The 18,988-nt window shown below is 30.4% G+C and overlaps 1 protein-coding gene across 1 annotated transcript in view; it reads right to left on the reverse strand.

Annotated features, from left to right (window-relative positions):
• The window catches only part of LOC149790358 (uncharacterized), an 82,310-nt gene that overhangs the window by 26,527 nt on the left and 36,795 nt on the right, over positions 1 to 18,988 (reverse strand). Inside the window, exons 7-10 of the mRNA XM_089972403.1 lie at positions 12,235 to 12,312; positions 11,390 to 11,497; positions 10,123 to 10,215; positions 3,377 to 3,445 (exon numbers count right to left, since the gene is read on the reverse strand). Coding sequence (XP_089828529.1) covers positions 3,377 to 3,445; positions 10,123 to 10,215; positions 11,390 to 11,497; positions 12,235 to 12,312 — 348 coding nt within the window. The remainder of the gene's footprint in view (positions 1 to 3,376; positions 3,446 to 10,122; positions 10,216 to 11,389; positions 11,498 to 12,234; positions 12,313 to 18,988) is intronic.

Genomic DNA, 18,988 nt, shown 5'->3' on the forward strand with positions numbered 1-18,988 from the left:
AAATTATCTCATATGCTGGTAATATCATGCCATAACAACTATCACTGTGACATAACACTTATAGAAGCAGAATAATGTCATGTATTAAGCTTATTACACTGTAAAATAACTCTTACAAAAGCAGAATGTCATGCTATGAAAATTATCACACTGACGTAACAATTATAAAAACAGAATAATGTCATGTCATGAAATTGATCACAATATGACATAACACTTACAAAAGCAGAATAATGTCATGACATGAAATTTATCACACAGTGAAATAAAATTTACAGGAACAGAATATCATTCCATGAAAATTATCACACTGTGATATAACACTTACAGAAGCAGAATGTGATGTTATGAAACTTATTACACTGTGACTTACAACACTGTTACATAACACCTCAAGTGTTTTGAGATCACCTAAAATTGGCATTTTTCCACGATAATTTTCATTTATCTGGTCACGTTAGAGTAATAAACGAGAGATACATCAATCAGATAGGTTATCATTTTCTGTTTGCAAATTAAAAGCATGTTGATGGTAAACTTACTGCAGCTAAACAACCATTTGATGGTCTCTGAAGACAATCAGTGGCCATTTTTGCATTGTCATTCTTCATAGAATGGTTCCATACATACTACTGAACTGAATTCAAGTTCTGAATGTCAGTATGAATTGGATGAGAATTAAAAGAGCCAGTCTCTGACTCCGCAAAAATGGAAGCTGATTATCAATGTAAACCAAAATGTATTTCTGAAAACTGCAGGTATTAACACTAAAATTATTGCAGAAAAATAATGGTATTAGCTAATCACGAGCATAATATAGTAATATCAGTCAGCAAAATTAATGCATAATTCAAAGTCTTTTCATTTTGCATGTATAAAGTGTAGACTCAAAAAGAATTTATCAAACTCCTTCATGGTGTATTATGCCCCTAACTTCAAAAAGGGTATAGTATTCCATGTTTTTCATATTATTTCAGATGTTTTCGACCTAATTATCATGCCCGTTTTATTTGGCCTGATGTGTATGATTTACATTTATATTCTTTTTAATTTTAAAGAGGCTTAATTTTAAAGGTATAAAATTGTTATAAGAAGTAACTGATGGGCTCTCTTTAATGTATAAAATGTATGTCATTAAGTAACTGAGGGACTCTTTTTTAAAGGTACATATTTTATGTTAGAAGTGACTGATGGGGTCTTTTTTAAAGTTATCTAAATTATGTCAGAAATGTACTGGTCTCTTTTTTAAAGGTACATAATTTATGTTAGAAATGTACTGATGGTCTATTTTTTAAAGGTATATAATTTATGTCACAAGTAGATGATGGTCTCTTTTATAAAGGTATATAATTTATGTCAGAAATGTACTGATGGTCTCTTTTTTAAAGGTATGTAACACCATGTAACAACTTTTTTTTTTCTTATGGGTAGTAAGTGTTATTTCATACTTGCTTATGCTTAAAAAGTATAGAAAATGGCTATTATTCCCCACAAACTTTGCTTTTGTGACCAGGACAGTGATATTTTAAAATTTACCTATTCTCCAGAACATTCCAGATAGATTCAGTGCTTTGATTAACTTCTAGCACTTTCTAGAACTTTCCAGTAATATAAACAGTAGTATGAATACAGGGGCCTTAAGCCCACTGCGTGAATATATATTTTTTTGTGAAAGATCAAGAGGCTGCAAGCGTCCAGCAGATGCATTTTTCTATGTCTGCGGCAAATTCATCAAGACAAGAGCAAAATAAGTACTCCGTGGAAGCATCTGCTAAAATGTGTGAGGCCTACAAGGCATATTTTGGCATGCCTGTCGGGGATGAAGACAAACCCTGCGCAAAAATTGTGTTACATTCTGTTAGAAGTAACTGATGGGCTCTTTTTTAATGGTACCTAATTTATGTCATAAGTAACTGATGGGCTCTTTTTTGAAAGAATATAATTTATGTCATAAGTAACTGATGATGTAAGAATGATAATAATACATAGTCTGCTGTGTTTAAAAGTCTGAAGTCTTATTGAACATGACATGAGATTAAAACCTTCTAATTTTTTATTCTCTTTTATTTTCTTTCTTGTTATTTATGTTCTTATGTATATCTACATTATGTGCATTATCATTCATGGTTATAGGAAGGATTATTTAATTAACAATGCTTTAAAAAATTGTATTCTAAATGAATGGGTTTATACTGTAGTCATTCTAAAAGAGCATAAATGCATTCATAACACTCAAGGTTGAGATATACTGTGATTCAAGTAAATATGATGTGAATGAAGGTCATGTTTTTTTTTTTAAAAGAACAAGCTGACCTAATTCCTCATTGATTAATATTTAAACAGCTGATCTGTTTTTTGATTAAGCGATTTAAAAATGCCAAGATGATTCATTCAAACCATGTATTGCATTTTCTCTAATGTGTATTGGCAATGTATATTATGGAATTATTTTGTAGAATTAAACATTCTTACTAGTATCACCAGTATTGGAAGAGCTATACTGAGAGAACTGATTCATTTATTTAATCATTCATTGGCATTACAGTGTTCAAAATATTCGGATTAATTGGAAAAATAGCTATATGGAATTACTCTGATTTCATTAACAGACTATTTGGATTCACAGCTGTTATGGGATTACTGTGAATTTATTTAAAGACATTTTGAAATTATATCACAGTGATTCTTCTGAACTGTGGATACATCAGTACATTATTGATCATCATTCTAACTACATTTGAAACTCATTCGGATTACTTGCGAGAACTATTTAGGACTTTAGGGTTTCATTGACTATACTGTACGTTATTTTTACTTTTCACTTTGTATTTCAGTGAAATAAATTATATTTTCAATTATACAAAACTTGTTGGTGTTGCACTTTCTTGTTAATTGTTTCAGGACCACAAAGTCATAACAATATCAGTAAATGACTATTTTTCAATGAAATGCATTTGTTTTAAAATTCACACACTTTTCATGGACTATTAAATGTTTTCAAGAGCATTTCCAGTTCTCTTGAAGTCTCCCTTAAATTCAAGTAATTTTTAATTTAATGCAACAAACCAACATCCAAGTACTCTTCAAGGTAATGACCAAAGTACAAGCACTTTTCAAGACTGCGCAAACCATGTTGTGTAAGGCATCACACAAAATATTAGGTTTCAATCAACTAAATTTTTCAAACTATATTTATAGAACACAAACTTGGTGATAGATATGTGTTGGAAATTAACACTGTCTGCCCACTCCATACAATATCGCAGGACATACAACAATTATCGTTTTGTAGAAAATATGCTTCACAGAGCACCCACCCATTGAAATAATGATAACGGTTAACCAATAAGTGAGGTCACAGAAATACATTCTTTACCTGTATTGCCTTTTCAAGTTTATCTTCACTCCTTTGCCTTTCATTTGAAAGAAACTTTTCAAAACCTTCCTGAAATACAACAGTATTCAATAAGAACACAATACATGTTGACTGTTCATCTCCAATAATGGAAATAATTTAAAAAACAAACAACAAAGTAAATCAATGACTATTAATTCAAGCATTTTAAATAACATTTCCTTAGCTTAACAAAGACAATATTCATATGCAGCAAAGACAAGTACAAAATAAAAATTTGATAACACTGGTAAAAAGTAATAAATATCCCAATTTAATAAATTAATCATCAAAATATTATGTAGATATGCTTTGTAAATTAAAAATTCCTTTCTTTTCTTACAATTATTAGTTTTAGGACATGAAAACCAATTCAACAAATCAAGATATATCATAAAATGTTGCAATATTCTTAATGATGTCATTTTTAACATAGCCTTAATTTAAACATGCAATTTCTGCTGACTGGTCACATATTTTGGTCCCAGTGGACCCATTTAGTACTAATTAACTTGTTTTGAACTGGCTACCTCAATAAAACAGCCAGAACATTTGGTCACAACATTGTCCAGTTTGAGGAATATTCAATACATAATGTTAGAGTGATACAAGGCTTGGAGTGTAATGGATATTAAAGGTGATAAATGATAAAATGGTTTGTAAACAGTAATTATGGAATACAGGCTACACCAGTTCCATTCAATTACACTATTATACCAATTCCATTCAATTACACTATTATACTAATTCCATTCAATTACACTATTATACCAATTCCATTCAATTACACTATTATACCAATTACATTGTTGTACACAAACTATACCAATTACATTATGGAATACAGGCTATACCAATTCCATTCAGTTACACTATTATACCAATTACACTCAATTACACTATTATATCAATTCCATTCAATTACACTCTTATACCAATTCCATTCAATTACACTATTATACCAATTCCATTCAATTACACTATTATACCAATTACACTCAATTACACTATTATACCAATTCCATTCAATTACACTATTATACCAATTACATTCAATTACACTATTATACCAATTACATTCAATTACACTATTATACCAATTACATTCAATTACACTATTATACCAATTACATTCAATTACACTATTATACCAATTACACTATTATACCAATTACATTCAATTACACTATTATACCAATTCCATTCAATTACACTATTATACCAATTACACTGGTCAACAGTGAAATCATTACTGACTTGAAAAGGCCCTAATCTGTAGTATTTTGGTGTGCTGAACACGAATATAACCGTGAAAAATTTGTATTGGCTCTCGTTTTGAAGATATTCATATACCTCATTTTCTATGTTTCACTGTGTAAATTTCTCCAGTAGGACTGCAGCAACATCCGGAATAATGATGTAACATTGCATAATACCATCATGCTCACATCATCCACAGTTGATTGCATCATTTTCTGATGCAATGCAATACTAATGCCATGCGGCTGCTGAAGTAAGTTGACGTCAGCAGTGTACTATACATGTGTAGGCCTATTATACTAATGCCAGGCGGCTGCTGAAGCTGACGTAAGCAGTGTACTATATAAAGCCCAATCAGATAGGTTCAGCATGTAAAATATTTTAGACGTTGTGCGAGACAGTTCAAGCTACTGTTACATAAAACTTATTATTTTATCCATTTACGTACAATAAAGAACAGTAATGCCTCGAAAGTGTGTTAATACCGCGGACAATTTTTGCTATATTTGTGGGGAAGTGACATTTGCCAACCAGAAGAAAAGTATCAATTCTCAAGTGAAGAAGGCATATCATCTTTACTTCGGATGCAAGGTTGGTGACCAAGACAAGCCTTGGGCTCCGCATATATGCTGTGCTACATGTACAACACAGCTTTCACAGTGGTTGAATTGCAAAAGGTCATCAATGCTGTTTGCAGTCCCAATGGTGTGGAGAGAGCCAAGCAACCACCTAAATGACTGTTACTTCTGCTTGGTTCCTCCTCTTTCCGGCGGAATAACGAAGCGAAAGAAGTCGAGAATAGTCTACCCAAACATTCCGTCTGCATTGAGACCAGTTCCACATGGTGAGGGACTTCCTATTCCAGAACCTCCAGCAGAATATTCTCTTGATTCATCTGACGAAGACAAAGGTGAGTCGACCTGTTCTTCTCCTGGTCCATCAGCATGCAGTGATCCAGATTTTCACTGTGGTGCATCATCAACCCCACACAGAATAACACAGGAAGAACTAAATGACCTGATTCGTGATTTGGACTTATCAAAGAACAAGGCAGAATTGCTAGGATCAAGACTCCAACAATGGAATCTTCTAGAAGAAGATGTCACAATTACTGCATATCGAAAGCGCCACCAGCAATTGGAGCCTTTCTTCAGAAAGGAAAGTAATCTGATATTCTGTTCCGATATTGAGGGCCTCATGAATGCGTTAAAAATCACTCATGACCCACAAGAATGGAGACTATTTGTGGACTCTTCGAAACTGAGTCTCAAGGCTGTGCTTTTGCACAATGGAAACATTCTTCCATCTATTCCAGTAGCGTATGCTGTCCACATGAAAGAGACATACGATAACTTAAGGCAGCTACTGAATTCCATTGAGTATAACAAGTACAGCTGGCACCTCTGTGGTGATTTGAAGGTAGTTGCCCTTTTAATGGGACTGCAGCAAGGATATACAAAATACATGTGTTTCTTATGCGAGTGGGATAGCCGAGCAAGGGAAATGCACTACATGAGGAAGGAATGGACTCACAGGCAGAATGTAGCCATTGGAGAGAAGAATATCCAACACCCAGCTCTGGTTGAGGCTCAGAAAATCTTGCTACCACCCCTTCACATCAAACTAGGTTTGATGAAGAACTTCGTGAAAGCCATTGACCGGACTTTGCCAGCATTCCGATACCTGCATGAAAAATTCCCTCGACTCAGCGAAGCAAAGATTAAAGAGGGAGTTTTTGTGGGTCCTCAGATTCGAGAGCTTTTCAAAGATGACCGGTTCAACAACTTGCTGGAAGGTGACGCGAAACAAGCATGGAATGCTTTTCGCCTAGTTTCTACAAACTTCCTCGGAAATGTTAGGGCAGAAAACTATAAGGAACTAGTAGAAGACATGTTGATGAAGTATAAGAAACTTGGCTGCAATATGTCTCTAAAGATTCACTTCCTTCATTTCCCATTTGGATTTCTTTCCTAGCAACTGTGGTATTGTTAGTGATGAACACGGCGAACGTTTTCATCAAGATATCGCAACAATGGAACAAAGATACCAGGGAAAATGGTCCACTACAATGCTGGCTGACTACTGCTGGACACTCCTCAGAGATGCTCCCGAACAGCTGTACAAGAGACAGGCGAAGAAATCTAAGATGTAGTCAATGACTTGATTTTTTATAGGTAGGCTATTACAGTTGACCTTTTACTATTGGAATGCATTTCGTTATGTAAACATTAATTTCTTGCAGATTACAAAAAAACTAGAGCCAATTTTGCAATTTGACTGTCATATTCGTGTTCAGCACATAAAAATTGATAAGAATTGACTAATTTTATTTCAGTAACATGACTTTTGTAAAAATTTGTTGTCCAGTGTTACATTCAATTACACTATTATACCAATTACATTCAATTACACTATTATACCAATTACACTCAATTACACTATTATACCAATTACATTCAATTACACTATTATACCAATTACATTCAATTACACTATTATACCAATTACATTCAATTACACTATTATACCAATTACATTCAATTACACTATTATACCAATTCCATTCAATTACACTATTATACCAATTCCATTCAATTACACTATTATACCAATTCCATTCAATTACACTATTATACCAATTACACTCAATTACACTATTATACCAATTCCATTCAATTACACTATTATACCAATTCCATTCAATTACACTATTATACCAATTCCATTCAATTACACTATTATACCAATTCCATTCAATTACACTATTATACCAATTCCATTCAATTACACTATTATACCAATTCCATTCAATTACACTATTATACCAATTCCATTCAATTACACTATTATACCAATTCCATTCAATTACACTATTATACCAATTCCATTCAATTACACTATTATACCAATTACATTCAATTACACTATTATACCAATTCCATTCAATTACACTATTATACCAATTACACTCAATTACACTATTATACCAATTACATTCAATTACACTATTATACCAATTCCATTCAATTACACTATTATACCAATTACATTCAATTACACTATTATACCAATTCCATTCAATTACACTATTATACCAATTACATTCAATTACACTATTATACCAATTCCATTCAATTACACTATTATACCAATTACATTCAATTACACTATTATACCAATTCCATTCAATTACACTATTATACCAATTCCATTCAATTACACTATTATACCAATTACATTCAATTACACTATTATACCAATTCCATTCAATTACACTATTATACCAATTACATTCAATTACACTATTATACCAATTACATTCATTTACACTATTATACCAATTACACTCAATTACACTATTATACCAATTCCATTCAATTACATTATTATACCAATTACATTCAATTACACTATTATACCAATTACATTGTTGTACACAAACTATACCGATTACATTATGGAATACAGGCTATACCAATTCCATTCAATTACACTATTATACCAATTACACTCAATTACACTATTATACCAATTCCATTCAATTACACTATTATACCAATTACATTTAAATACACTATTATACCTATTACATTGTTGTACAAAAACTATACCGATTACATTATGGAATACAGGCTATACCAATTCCATTAAATTACACTATTATATCAATTCCATTCAATTACACTATTATACCAATTCCACTCAATTACACTATTATACCAATTCCATTCAATTACACTATTATACCAATTCCATTCAAATACACTATTATACCTATTACATTGTTGTACACAAACTATACCGATTACATTAAGGAATACAGGCTATACCAATTCCATTCAATTACACTATTATACCAATTCCATTCAATTACACTATTATACCAAATACACTCAATTACACTATTATACCAATTCCATTCAATTACACTATTATACCAATTACACTCAATTACACTATTATACCAATTCCATTCAATTACACTATTATACCAATTACACTCAATTACACTATTATACCAATTCCATTCAATTACACTATTATACCAATTACATTCAAATACACTATTATACCTATTACATTGTTGTACACAAACTATACCGATTACATTATGGAATACAGGCTATACCAATTCCATTCAATTACACTATTATACCAATTCCATTCAATTACACTATTATACCAATTCCATTCAATTACACTATTATACCAATTACATTCAATTACACTATTATACCAATTACATTGTTGTACACAAACTATACTGATTATATTAGGGAATACAGGCTATACCAATTCCATTCAATTACACTATTATACCAATTACAATCAATCACACTATTATACCAATTACATTGTTGTACACAAACTATACCGCTTACATTATGGTTTACAGGCTATACCAATTACACTCAATCACATAATTATTCCAATTACATTATGCATACAAACTATACCAATTACATTAAGGTACACAGGCTATCCCAGTTACACTATTATACCAATTATACTATTGTACACATGCTATATCAATTACACTCAATTACACTATTATACCAATTAAATTATTGCACACAAACCATTATGATAAACAGGCTATACCAATCACAATTACTCTGTTATACCAATTGCATTATGGTACACAAACCATTATGATAAACAGGCTATACCAATTACACTCAATTACTGTTATACCAACCGCATTATGGTACACAAGCTATAACAATTACACTCAGTTACATTATTAAAACATAAAAGTTATCACTTAGATAAAGATGAATATAACAGTAAGTTTTAATGAATGCTGCATCGTATGTTTATCAGAAAACAATGTGGCCAATGCTGCAATGCCTAATGGGTAAATGACATCATAAAACATTTATAGCTCACTAAACAGCTCTATAGCATTTGCTTGATAAGAATCTATTCAGTATAAAACCTGAACCAATGAATTACACCGTGAAACAAGAACTGTACCAGTGTATCACAATAAGTAACACAAGAGTAACACACAAAGTACAAGTGTATCACACTATGTGACACATGGGTTGCACCCAGCACAAGTGAATCACACTATATGAATGATGATCAATGAGCTGCACTATGCACCAGTGTAACACACTACATGACACATGAGCCACACCTGCACCAGTATATCACACTACATGACACAGGAACCACACCCTGCACTGTATTTATAGGTTACTGCATTTGTATGGGAAAATATGTACAAGTTTTTCGGATGGAATGCTGCATGACCTTGGGAGTGCAGTATATCCATCCGACAAAATGAGTTCATATTTTCCCATACAAATGTAGTAAACTTTTTATTATATGCTCATTTTCTTATTCTACCTATAATGGACTGAATGAAAACTAAGACACTATCAACAATCAATAACTGACTGAATGAAAACTTCAAGACTGTCAATAATCTGTAATTCACTGAATGAAGACTGATACACTACCTTCTCTTTTTCACACTGTTCAGAAATACTTTCTTGTATCTTTTCTTCTTGAGAAACTTGGTTCTCTCTTAATAACATCTGGAATTTTTCCTTCTGAAATGGTAATAAGAGTGAAAGTAATAACAATAAAACAGAGAATTACCTTTCTTATATTTATATTATCAGAATTATTGTCTTTCTCTACTTGTCATCAATGAATATTATAAACATCTCAAGTACTTGCATAGTGTATGCCAGCAGGACTAATCCATGCCATCTCTGTCTAATCTTAAAGATACTACTTTAAAAGTTTATAATCAAGCAAGTACAGCAATAAATAATGTTACAGCTTTCCTAGGTTGGCTAATTATCTTCCAAACTTTGCACTTTGGAGATTAATGTATTCGTAATCAATATTTTCACAACAGTGTTGATTTCCTGACAAAGATGGTTGAGTAAAGAATGATTGGCATCATGCATTTCAAAGTAAGAAATCTTTAAACAGTTTGGTCTTAAGACCACACTGTCCACTGCATTTCGAAGCAACAAATCTTCTTCAGGATTGAAACAGTTAAGTCTTAACACTAATATGTCCAATGCATTTCTCGAGGACCTAAACAGTTCAGTCTAAAAATTACACCATCCAATGCATTTCTTACACAATTAAACCTGACTTTTATTGATATTAAGTGTTCTTTCAAAGGAACTATCACGTGAAACACTTTTGTCTTCACCATAACTAACAGACTTAAGTTTTTCATGAATTCATTTCATCAAACCAAACCACTATGTAGGAAAATAGTGGGAAATTATTTTTTTTAATTTTTATTTTTAAAAATTAAAAAAATAAGAATGCTCACATTTTTCTTTTTGTGATATTTATGGTGATTTTTTTTCTTTAGGTTTTTTAACAAATTAATTTTTTTTCAATCATGGATTGAGGAAAGTTCCTATTGTTTTCATACGAGGATTATAATTCACTGGGTCTTTAACTTCGAGTTTTGTAGAAGCCACAAAATAAAAGAACAAAATTGGTATCCCATGAAAAAAAATTGAAAATCCCACAAAAAGGGGAATTAACGATAAGAACAGACTGTAATTCATATACAATGAAAAAGTCATATGTAACAAAAGTAAGCATACTATATCAATGCCAAATGAGTTCCTTATAAATAGAACAATTTTTCAAAGGAATTTTACTAGAGATATGTAAAGGTGATATTTAATGGCTGGTGCCTTGTACACAAAGGTGCTGTTTAAGGCAAGCTTCTCTATACTCTTTCCTCACCTGTTCTTCCAAAACCTCCTGGAACCTCTGTGTCTCCTCTCTTAACCTCTCCCTTAGCCTCTCTTCACACATCTCCTGCTGATGCAACACTGTTACCTTCATCAGTTCCTGTTAAGAAACATACAAATTTTGACAAAAGAAGAAATTCATAACAAATTCATTTTTCATTCTGTTGGTGTCAAGTACATATGATAAAACATCAATCATTCTATCAAGAATGTCCACAGGCACTTGTGGACTGCCCTGTAACTGTAAGCTCCCCATCTTAACTGTTGCAGGCAAACATGAACCCTTTGTTACCTGTTGATTTACAATCAAGGTGAATAATAAATAAGTTTAAAGAAATATATTTCATTACCGTATTAACTTCCTAACAAAAAATGAATCAGGTTTGTCATTAATGAAATACTCTAGGAAAAATAAACTTGAACCAAAATGTGAATTCCAATGTATTTTTTGACCACACGGTACCACTCAGGGACATGACCCAGGGGAAGGGGAGATAAAATACATGAGTTCAGTATAAAGTTATGTTATATTCAAAATATGAAATAAACTAGTTATGGGGCTATTGAAATAAAGTCATAAAAATGTTTATGTAAAATAAAATGTGAATGAAATAGCTCTCCAAAAAAGGCATGAAAAAAAACTGCAAAAATGTTCAGCAATGATCCTCAAACACTTTGCAAAGAAAAACAAGATGGCATAGGCCTGCATATCAAGACCATGCTTTAAGAATTTGCAGTAAACATTATTTTCATGACACATGGGTTCAAAGGGTAACCAGGCGTGGCACAGAACAAATTATTTTTCTTTTCGGAGTCAATGTTTATTCAATTCAGAACCTTGTATTCTTCCACAACCACTGCCAGGGCATCATGTCCAGCTTGGTGCAATTCTCCCAACTGTTCCTTGTGTGCTGCCTGGAAAAATAAGACTTATTTTAGCAATCTCACTTTTAATTCTTAGAATATTCATCTTTTTGTCACTGAAACTTTGATTGTCTACGTTTTGCCAAGTATGTCGTCTGCCAACCAAAACCAAAATCTAATTCAACCGTAACTGCTATACCCTGGCATCTACCTAGAACTGATGATTTATAAATATAATATCAATTAATAAATATAATATCATTTATAACTATAATATCATTTACAAATATTATACAGAAATATAGTTGGGAAGGGGATTCTCGTCAATGGAGATAAAAATACAATTTAAAGTTGTTTATAGAAATTTAACTTTGATCCAGTTTACTGAATTTCTTTCATTTCACTATTACAACATTACCTATTACAACATTACCTATTACAACATTACCTATTACAAAATTAACTATTACAACATTACCTATTACAATATTACCTATTACAATATTACCTATCACAACATTACCTATTACAACATTTCTATTATGACACAACCTATTACAAAATGACCTATCACAACATTACCTAGTAGAACATTTCTATTATGACACAACCTATTACAAAATTACCTATCACAACATTACCTATTACAACATTTCTATTATGACACAACCTATTACAAAATTACCTATTACAACATTACCTATTAGAACATTTCTATTATGACACAACCTATTACAAAATTACCTATCACAACATTACCTATTAGAACATTTCTATTATGACACAACCTATTACAAAATTACCTATCACAACATTACCTATTATAACATTTCTATTATGCCACAACCTATTACAAAATTACCTATCACAACATTACCTATTAGAACATTTCTATTATGACACAACCTATTACAAAATTACCTATTACAACATTACCTATTAGAACATTTCTATTATGACACAACCTATTACAAAATTACCTATTACAACATTACCTAGTAGAACATTTCTATTATGACACAACCTATTACAAAATTACCTATCACAACATTACCTATTAGAACATTTCTATTATGACACAACCTATTACAAAATTACCTATTACAACATTACCTAGTAGAACATTTCTACTATGACACAACCTATTACAAAATTACCTATCACAACATTACCTAGTAGAACATTTCTATTATGACACAACCTATTACAAAATTACCTATCACAACATTACCTATTACAACATTTCTATTATGACACAACCTATTACAAAATTACCTATTACAACATTACCTAGTAGAACATTTCTATTATGACACAACCTATTACAAAATTACCTATCACAACATTACCTATTAGAACATTTCTATTATGACACAACCTATTACAAAATTACCTATCACAACATTACCTATTAGAACATTTCTATTATGACACAACCTATTACAAAATTACCTATTACAACATTACCTAGTAGAACATTTCTATTATGACACAACCTATTACAAAATTACCTATCACAACATTACCTATTAGAACATTTCTATTATGACACAACCTATTACAAAATTACCTATCACAACATTACTTATTAGAACATTTCTATTATGACACAACCTATTACAAAATTACCTATTACAACATTACCTATTAGAACATTTCTATTATGACACAACCTATTACAAAATTACCTATCACAACATTACCTATTAGAACATTTCTATTATGACACAACCTATTACAAAATTACCTATCACAACATTACCTAGTAGAACATTTCTATTATGACACAACCTATTACAAAATTACCTATTACAACATTACCTATTACAACATTTCTATTATGACACAACCTATTACAAAATTACCTATTACAACATTACCTATTAGAACATTTCTATTATGACACAACCTATTACAAAATTACCTATTACAACATTACCTAGTAGAACATTTCTATTATGACACAACCTATTACAAAATTACCTATTACAACATTGCCTAGTAGAACATTTCTATTATGACACAACCTATTACAAAATTACCTATTACAACATTACCTATTACAACATTACCTATTACAACATTACCTATTACAAAATTACCTATCACAACATTACCTAGTAGAACATTTCTATTATGACACAACCTATTACAAAATTACCTATCACAACATTACCTAGTAGAACATTTCTATTATGACACAACCTATTACAAAATTACCTATTACAACATTACCTATTAGAACATTTCTATTATGACACAACCTATTACAAAATTACCTATCACAACATTACCTATTACAACATTTCTATTATGACACAACCTATTACAAAATTACCTATTAGAACATTTCTATTATGACACAACCTATTACAAAATTACCTATTACAACATTACCTATTAGAACATTTCTATTATGACACAACCTATTACAAAATTACCTATCACAACATTACCTATTACAACATTTCTATTATGACACAACCTATTACAAAATTACCTATCACAACATTACCTAGTAGAACATTTCTATTATGACACAACCTATTACAAAATTACCTATTACAACATTTCTATTATGACACAACCTATTACAAAATTACCTATTACAACATTACCTATTAGAACATTTCTATTATGACACAACCTATTACAAAATTACCTATTACAACATTACCTATTACAACATTACCTATTACAACATTACCTATTACAAAATTACCTATCACAACATTACCTAGTAGAACATTTCTATTATGACACAACCTATTACAACATTACCTATTAGAACATTTCTATTATGACACAACCTATTACAAAATTACCTATCACAACATTACCTAGTAGAACATTTCTATTATGACACAACCTATTACAAAATTACCTATCACAACATTACCTAGTAGAACATTTCTATTATGACACAACCTATTACAAAATTACCTATTACAACATTACCTATTAGAACATTTCTATTATGACACAACCTATTACAAAATTACCTATCACAACATTACCTATTACAACATTTCTATTATGACACAACCTATTACAAAATTACCTATTAGAACATTTCTATTATGACACAACCTATTACAAAATTACCTATTACAACATTACCTATTAGAACATTTCTATTATGACACAACCTATTACAAAATTACCTATCACAACATTACCTATTACAACATTTCTATTATGACACAACCTATTACAAAATTACCTATCACAACATTACCTAGTAGAACATTTCTATTATGACACAACCTATTACAAAATTACCTATTACAACATTTCTATTATGACACAACCTATTACAAAATTACCTATTACAACATTACCTATTAGAACATTTCTATTATGACACAACCTATTACAAAATTACCTATCACAACATTACCTATTACAACATTTCTATTATGACACAACCTATTACAAAATTACCTATCACAACATTACCTAGTAGAACATTTCTATTATGACACAACCTATTACAAAATTACCTATTACAACATTTCTATTATGACACAACCTATTACAAAATTACCTATTACAACATTACCTATTAGAACATTTCTATTATGACACAACCTATTACAAAATTACCTATCACAACATTACCTATTACAACATTTCTATTATGACACAACCTATTACAAAATTACCTATCACAACATTACCTAGTAGAACATTTCTATTATGACACAACCTATTACAAAATTACCTATTACAACATTACCTATTAGAACATTTCTATTATGACACAACCTATTACAAAATTACCTATCACAACATTACCTAGTAGAACATTTCTATTATGACACAACCTATTACAAAATTACCTATTACAACATTACCTATTACAACATTTCTATTATGACACAACCTATTACAAAATTACCTATTACAACATTACCTATTAGAACATTTCTATTATAACACAACCTATTACAAAATTACCTATTACAACATTACCTATTAGAACATTTCTATTATGACACAACCTATTACAAAATTACCTATCACAACATTACCTATTACAACATTTCTATTATGACACAACCTATTACAAAATTACCTATTACAACATTACCTATTACAACATTTCTATTATGACACAACCTATTACAAAATTACCTATCACAACATTACCTAGTAGAACATTTCTATTATGACACAACCTATTACAAAATTACCTATTAGAACATTTCTATTATGACACAACCTATTACAAAATTACCTATTACAACATTACCTATTAGAACATTTCTATTATGACACAACCTATTACAAAATTACCTATCACAACATTACCTATTACAACATTTCTATTATGACACAACCTATTACAAAATTACCTATCACAACATTACCTAGTAGAACATTTCTATTATGACACAACCTATTACAAAATTACCTATTACAACATTACCTATTAGAACATTTCTATTATGACACAACCTATTACAAAATTACCTATCACAACATTACCTAGTAGAACATTTCTATTATGACACAACCTATTACAAAATTACCTATTACAACATTACCTATTACAACATTTCTATTATGACACAACCTATTACAAAATTACCTATTACAACATTACCTATTAGAACATTTCTATTATAACACAACCTATTACAAAATTACCTATTACAACATTACCTATTAGAACATTTCTATTATGACACAACCTATTACAAAATTACCTATTACAACATTACCTATTACAACATTTCTATTATGACACAACCTATTACAAAATTACCTATTACAACATTACCTATGACAATACTACTATACCATTATTATAACAATGAATCTATAACAATATTATTACAAGACTATTACAACATTACTATTATAGCATTACTATAACAATATTACTATTACAACACTTCCAATTACAACATTATTTAGTACACCATTACCTATTAAAACACTACATGTTATAACATTACCTATTACAACACAATTATAACATTACTATTATAGCATTACTATAACAATGTTACCACTACAACATTACCTATAAAAAAATTACTATTACAACACTATATCTTACACCATTACCTATCACAACACTACCAATTACATATTAGAACAAAAATACCCATTGCAACATTACCTATCAAAACACTACCAATTACATATTACAACAAAAATACCCATTGCAACATTACCTATCAAAACACTACCAATTACATATTACAACAAAAATACCCATTGCAACATTACCTATCAAAACACTACCAATTACATATTAGAACAAAAATACCCATTACAACATTACCTATCAAAACACTACCAATTACATGTTAGAACAAAAATACCCATTGCAACATTACCTATCAAAACACTACCAATTACATGTTAGAACAAAAATACCCATTGCAACATTACCTATCAAAACACTACCAATTACATAGTACAACAAAAATACCCATTGCAACATTACCTATCAAAACACTACCAATTACATGTTAGAACAAAAATACCCATTGCAATATTACCTATCAAAACACTACCAATTACATGTTAGAACAAAAATACCCATTGCAACATTACCTATCAAAACACTACCAATTACATAGTACAACAAAAATACCCATTGCAACATTACCTATCAAAACACTACCAATTACATATTAGAACAAAAATACCCATTGCAATATTACCTATCAAAACACTACCAATTACATATTAGAACAAAAATACCCATTGCAACATTACCTATCAAAACACTACCAATTACATATTACAACAAAAATACCCATTGCAATATTACCTATCAAAACACTACCAATTACATATTAGAACAAAAATACCCATTGCAATATTACCTATCAAAACACTACCAATTACATATTAGAACAAAAATACCCATTGCAACATTACCTATCAAAACACTACCAATTACATATTAGAACAAAAATACCCATTGCAACATTACCTATCAAAACACTACCAATTACATATTAGAACAAAAATACCCATTGCAATATTACCTATCAAAACACTACCAATTACATATTAGAACAAAAATACCCATTGCAATATTACCTATCAAAACACTACCAATTACATATTAGAACAAAAATACCCATTGCAACATTACCTATCAAAACACTACCAATTACATATTAGAACAAAAATACCCATTGCAATATTACCTATCAAAACACTACCAATTACATATTAGAACAAAAATACCCATTGCAACATTACCTATCAAAACACTACCAATTACATATTAGAACAAAAATACCCATTGCAACATTACCTATCAAAACACTACCAATTACATATTAGAACAAAAATACCCATTGCAATATTACCTATCAAAACACTACCAATTACATATTAGAACAAAAATACCCATTGCAATATTACCTATCAAAACACTACCAATTACATATTAGAACAAAAATACCCATTGCAACATTACCTATCAAAACACTACCAATTACATATTACAACAAAAATACCCATTGCAATATTACCTATCAAAACACTACCAATTACATAGTACAACAAAAATACCCATTGCAATATTACCTATCAAAACACTACCAATTACATAGCACAACAAAAATACCCATTGCAATATTACCTATCAAAACACTACCAATTACATATTAGAACAAAAATACCCATTGCAACATTACCTATCAAAACACTACCAATTACATATTAGAACAAAAATACCCATTGCAATATTACC

The sequence above is a fragment of the Sinohyriopsis cumingii genome, chromosome 10, assembly GCF_028554795.1.
Source record: "Sinohyriopsis cumingii isolate HCF-2022 chromosome 10, ASM2855479v2, whole genome shotgun sequence".
NCBI classification, from domain to species: domain Eukaryota; kingdom Metazoa; phylum Mollusca; class Bivalvia; order Unionida; family Unionidae; genus Sinohyriopsis; species Sinohyriopsis cumingii.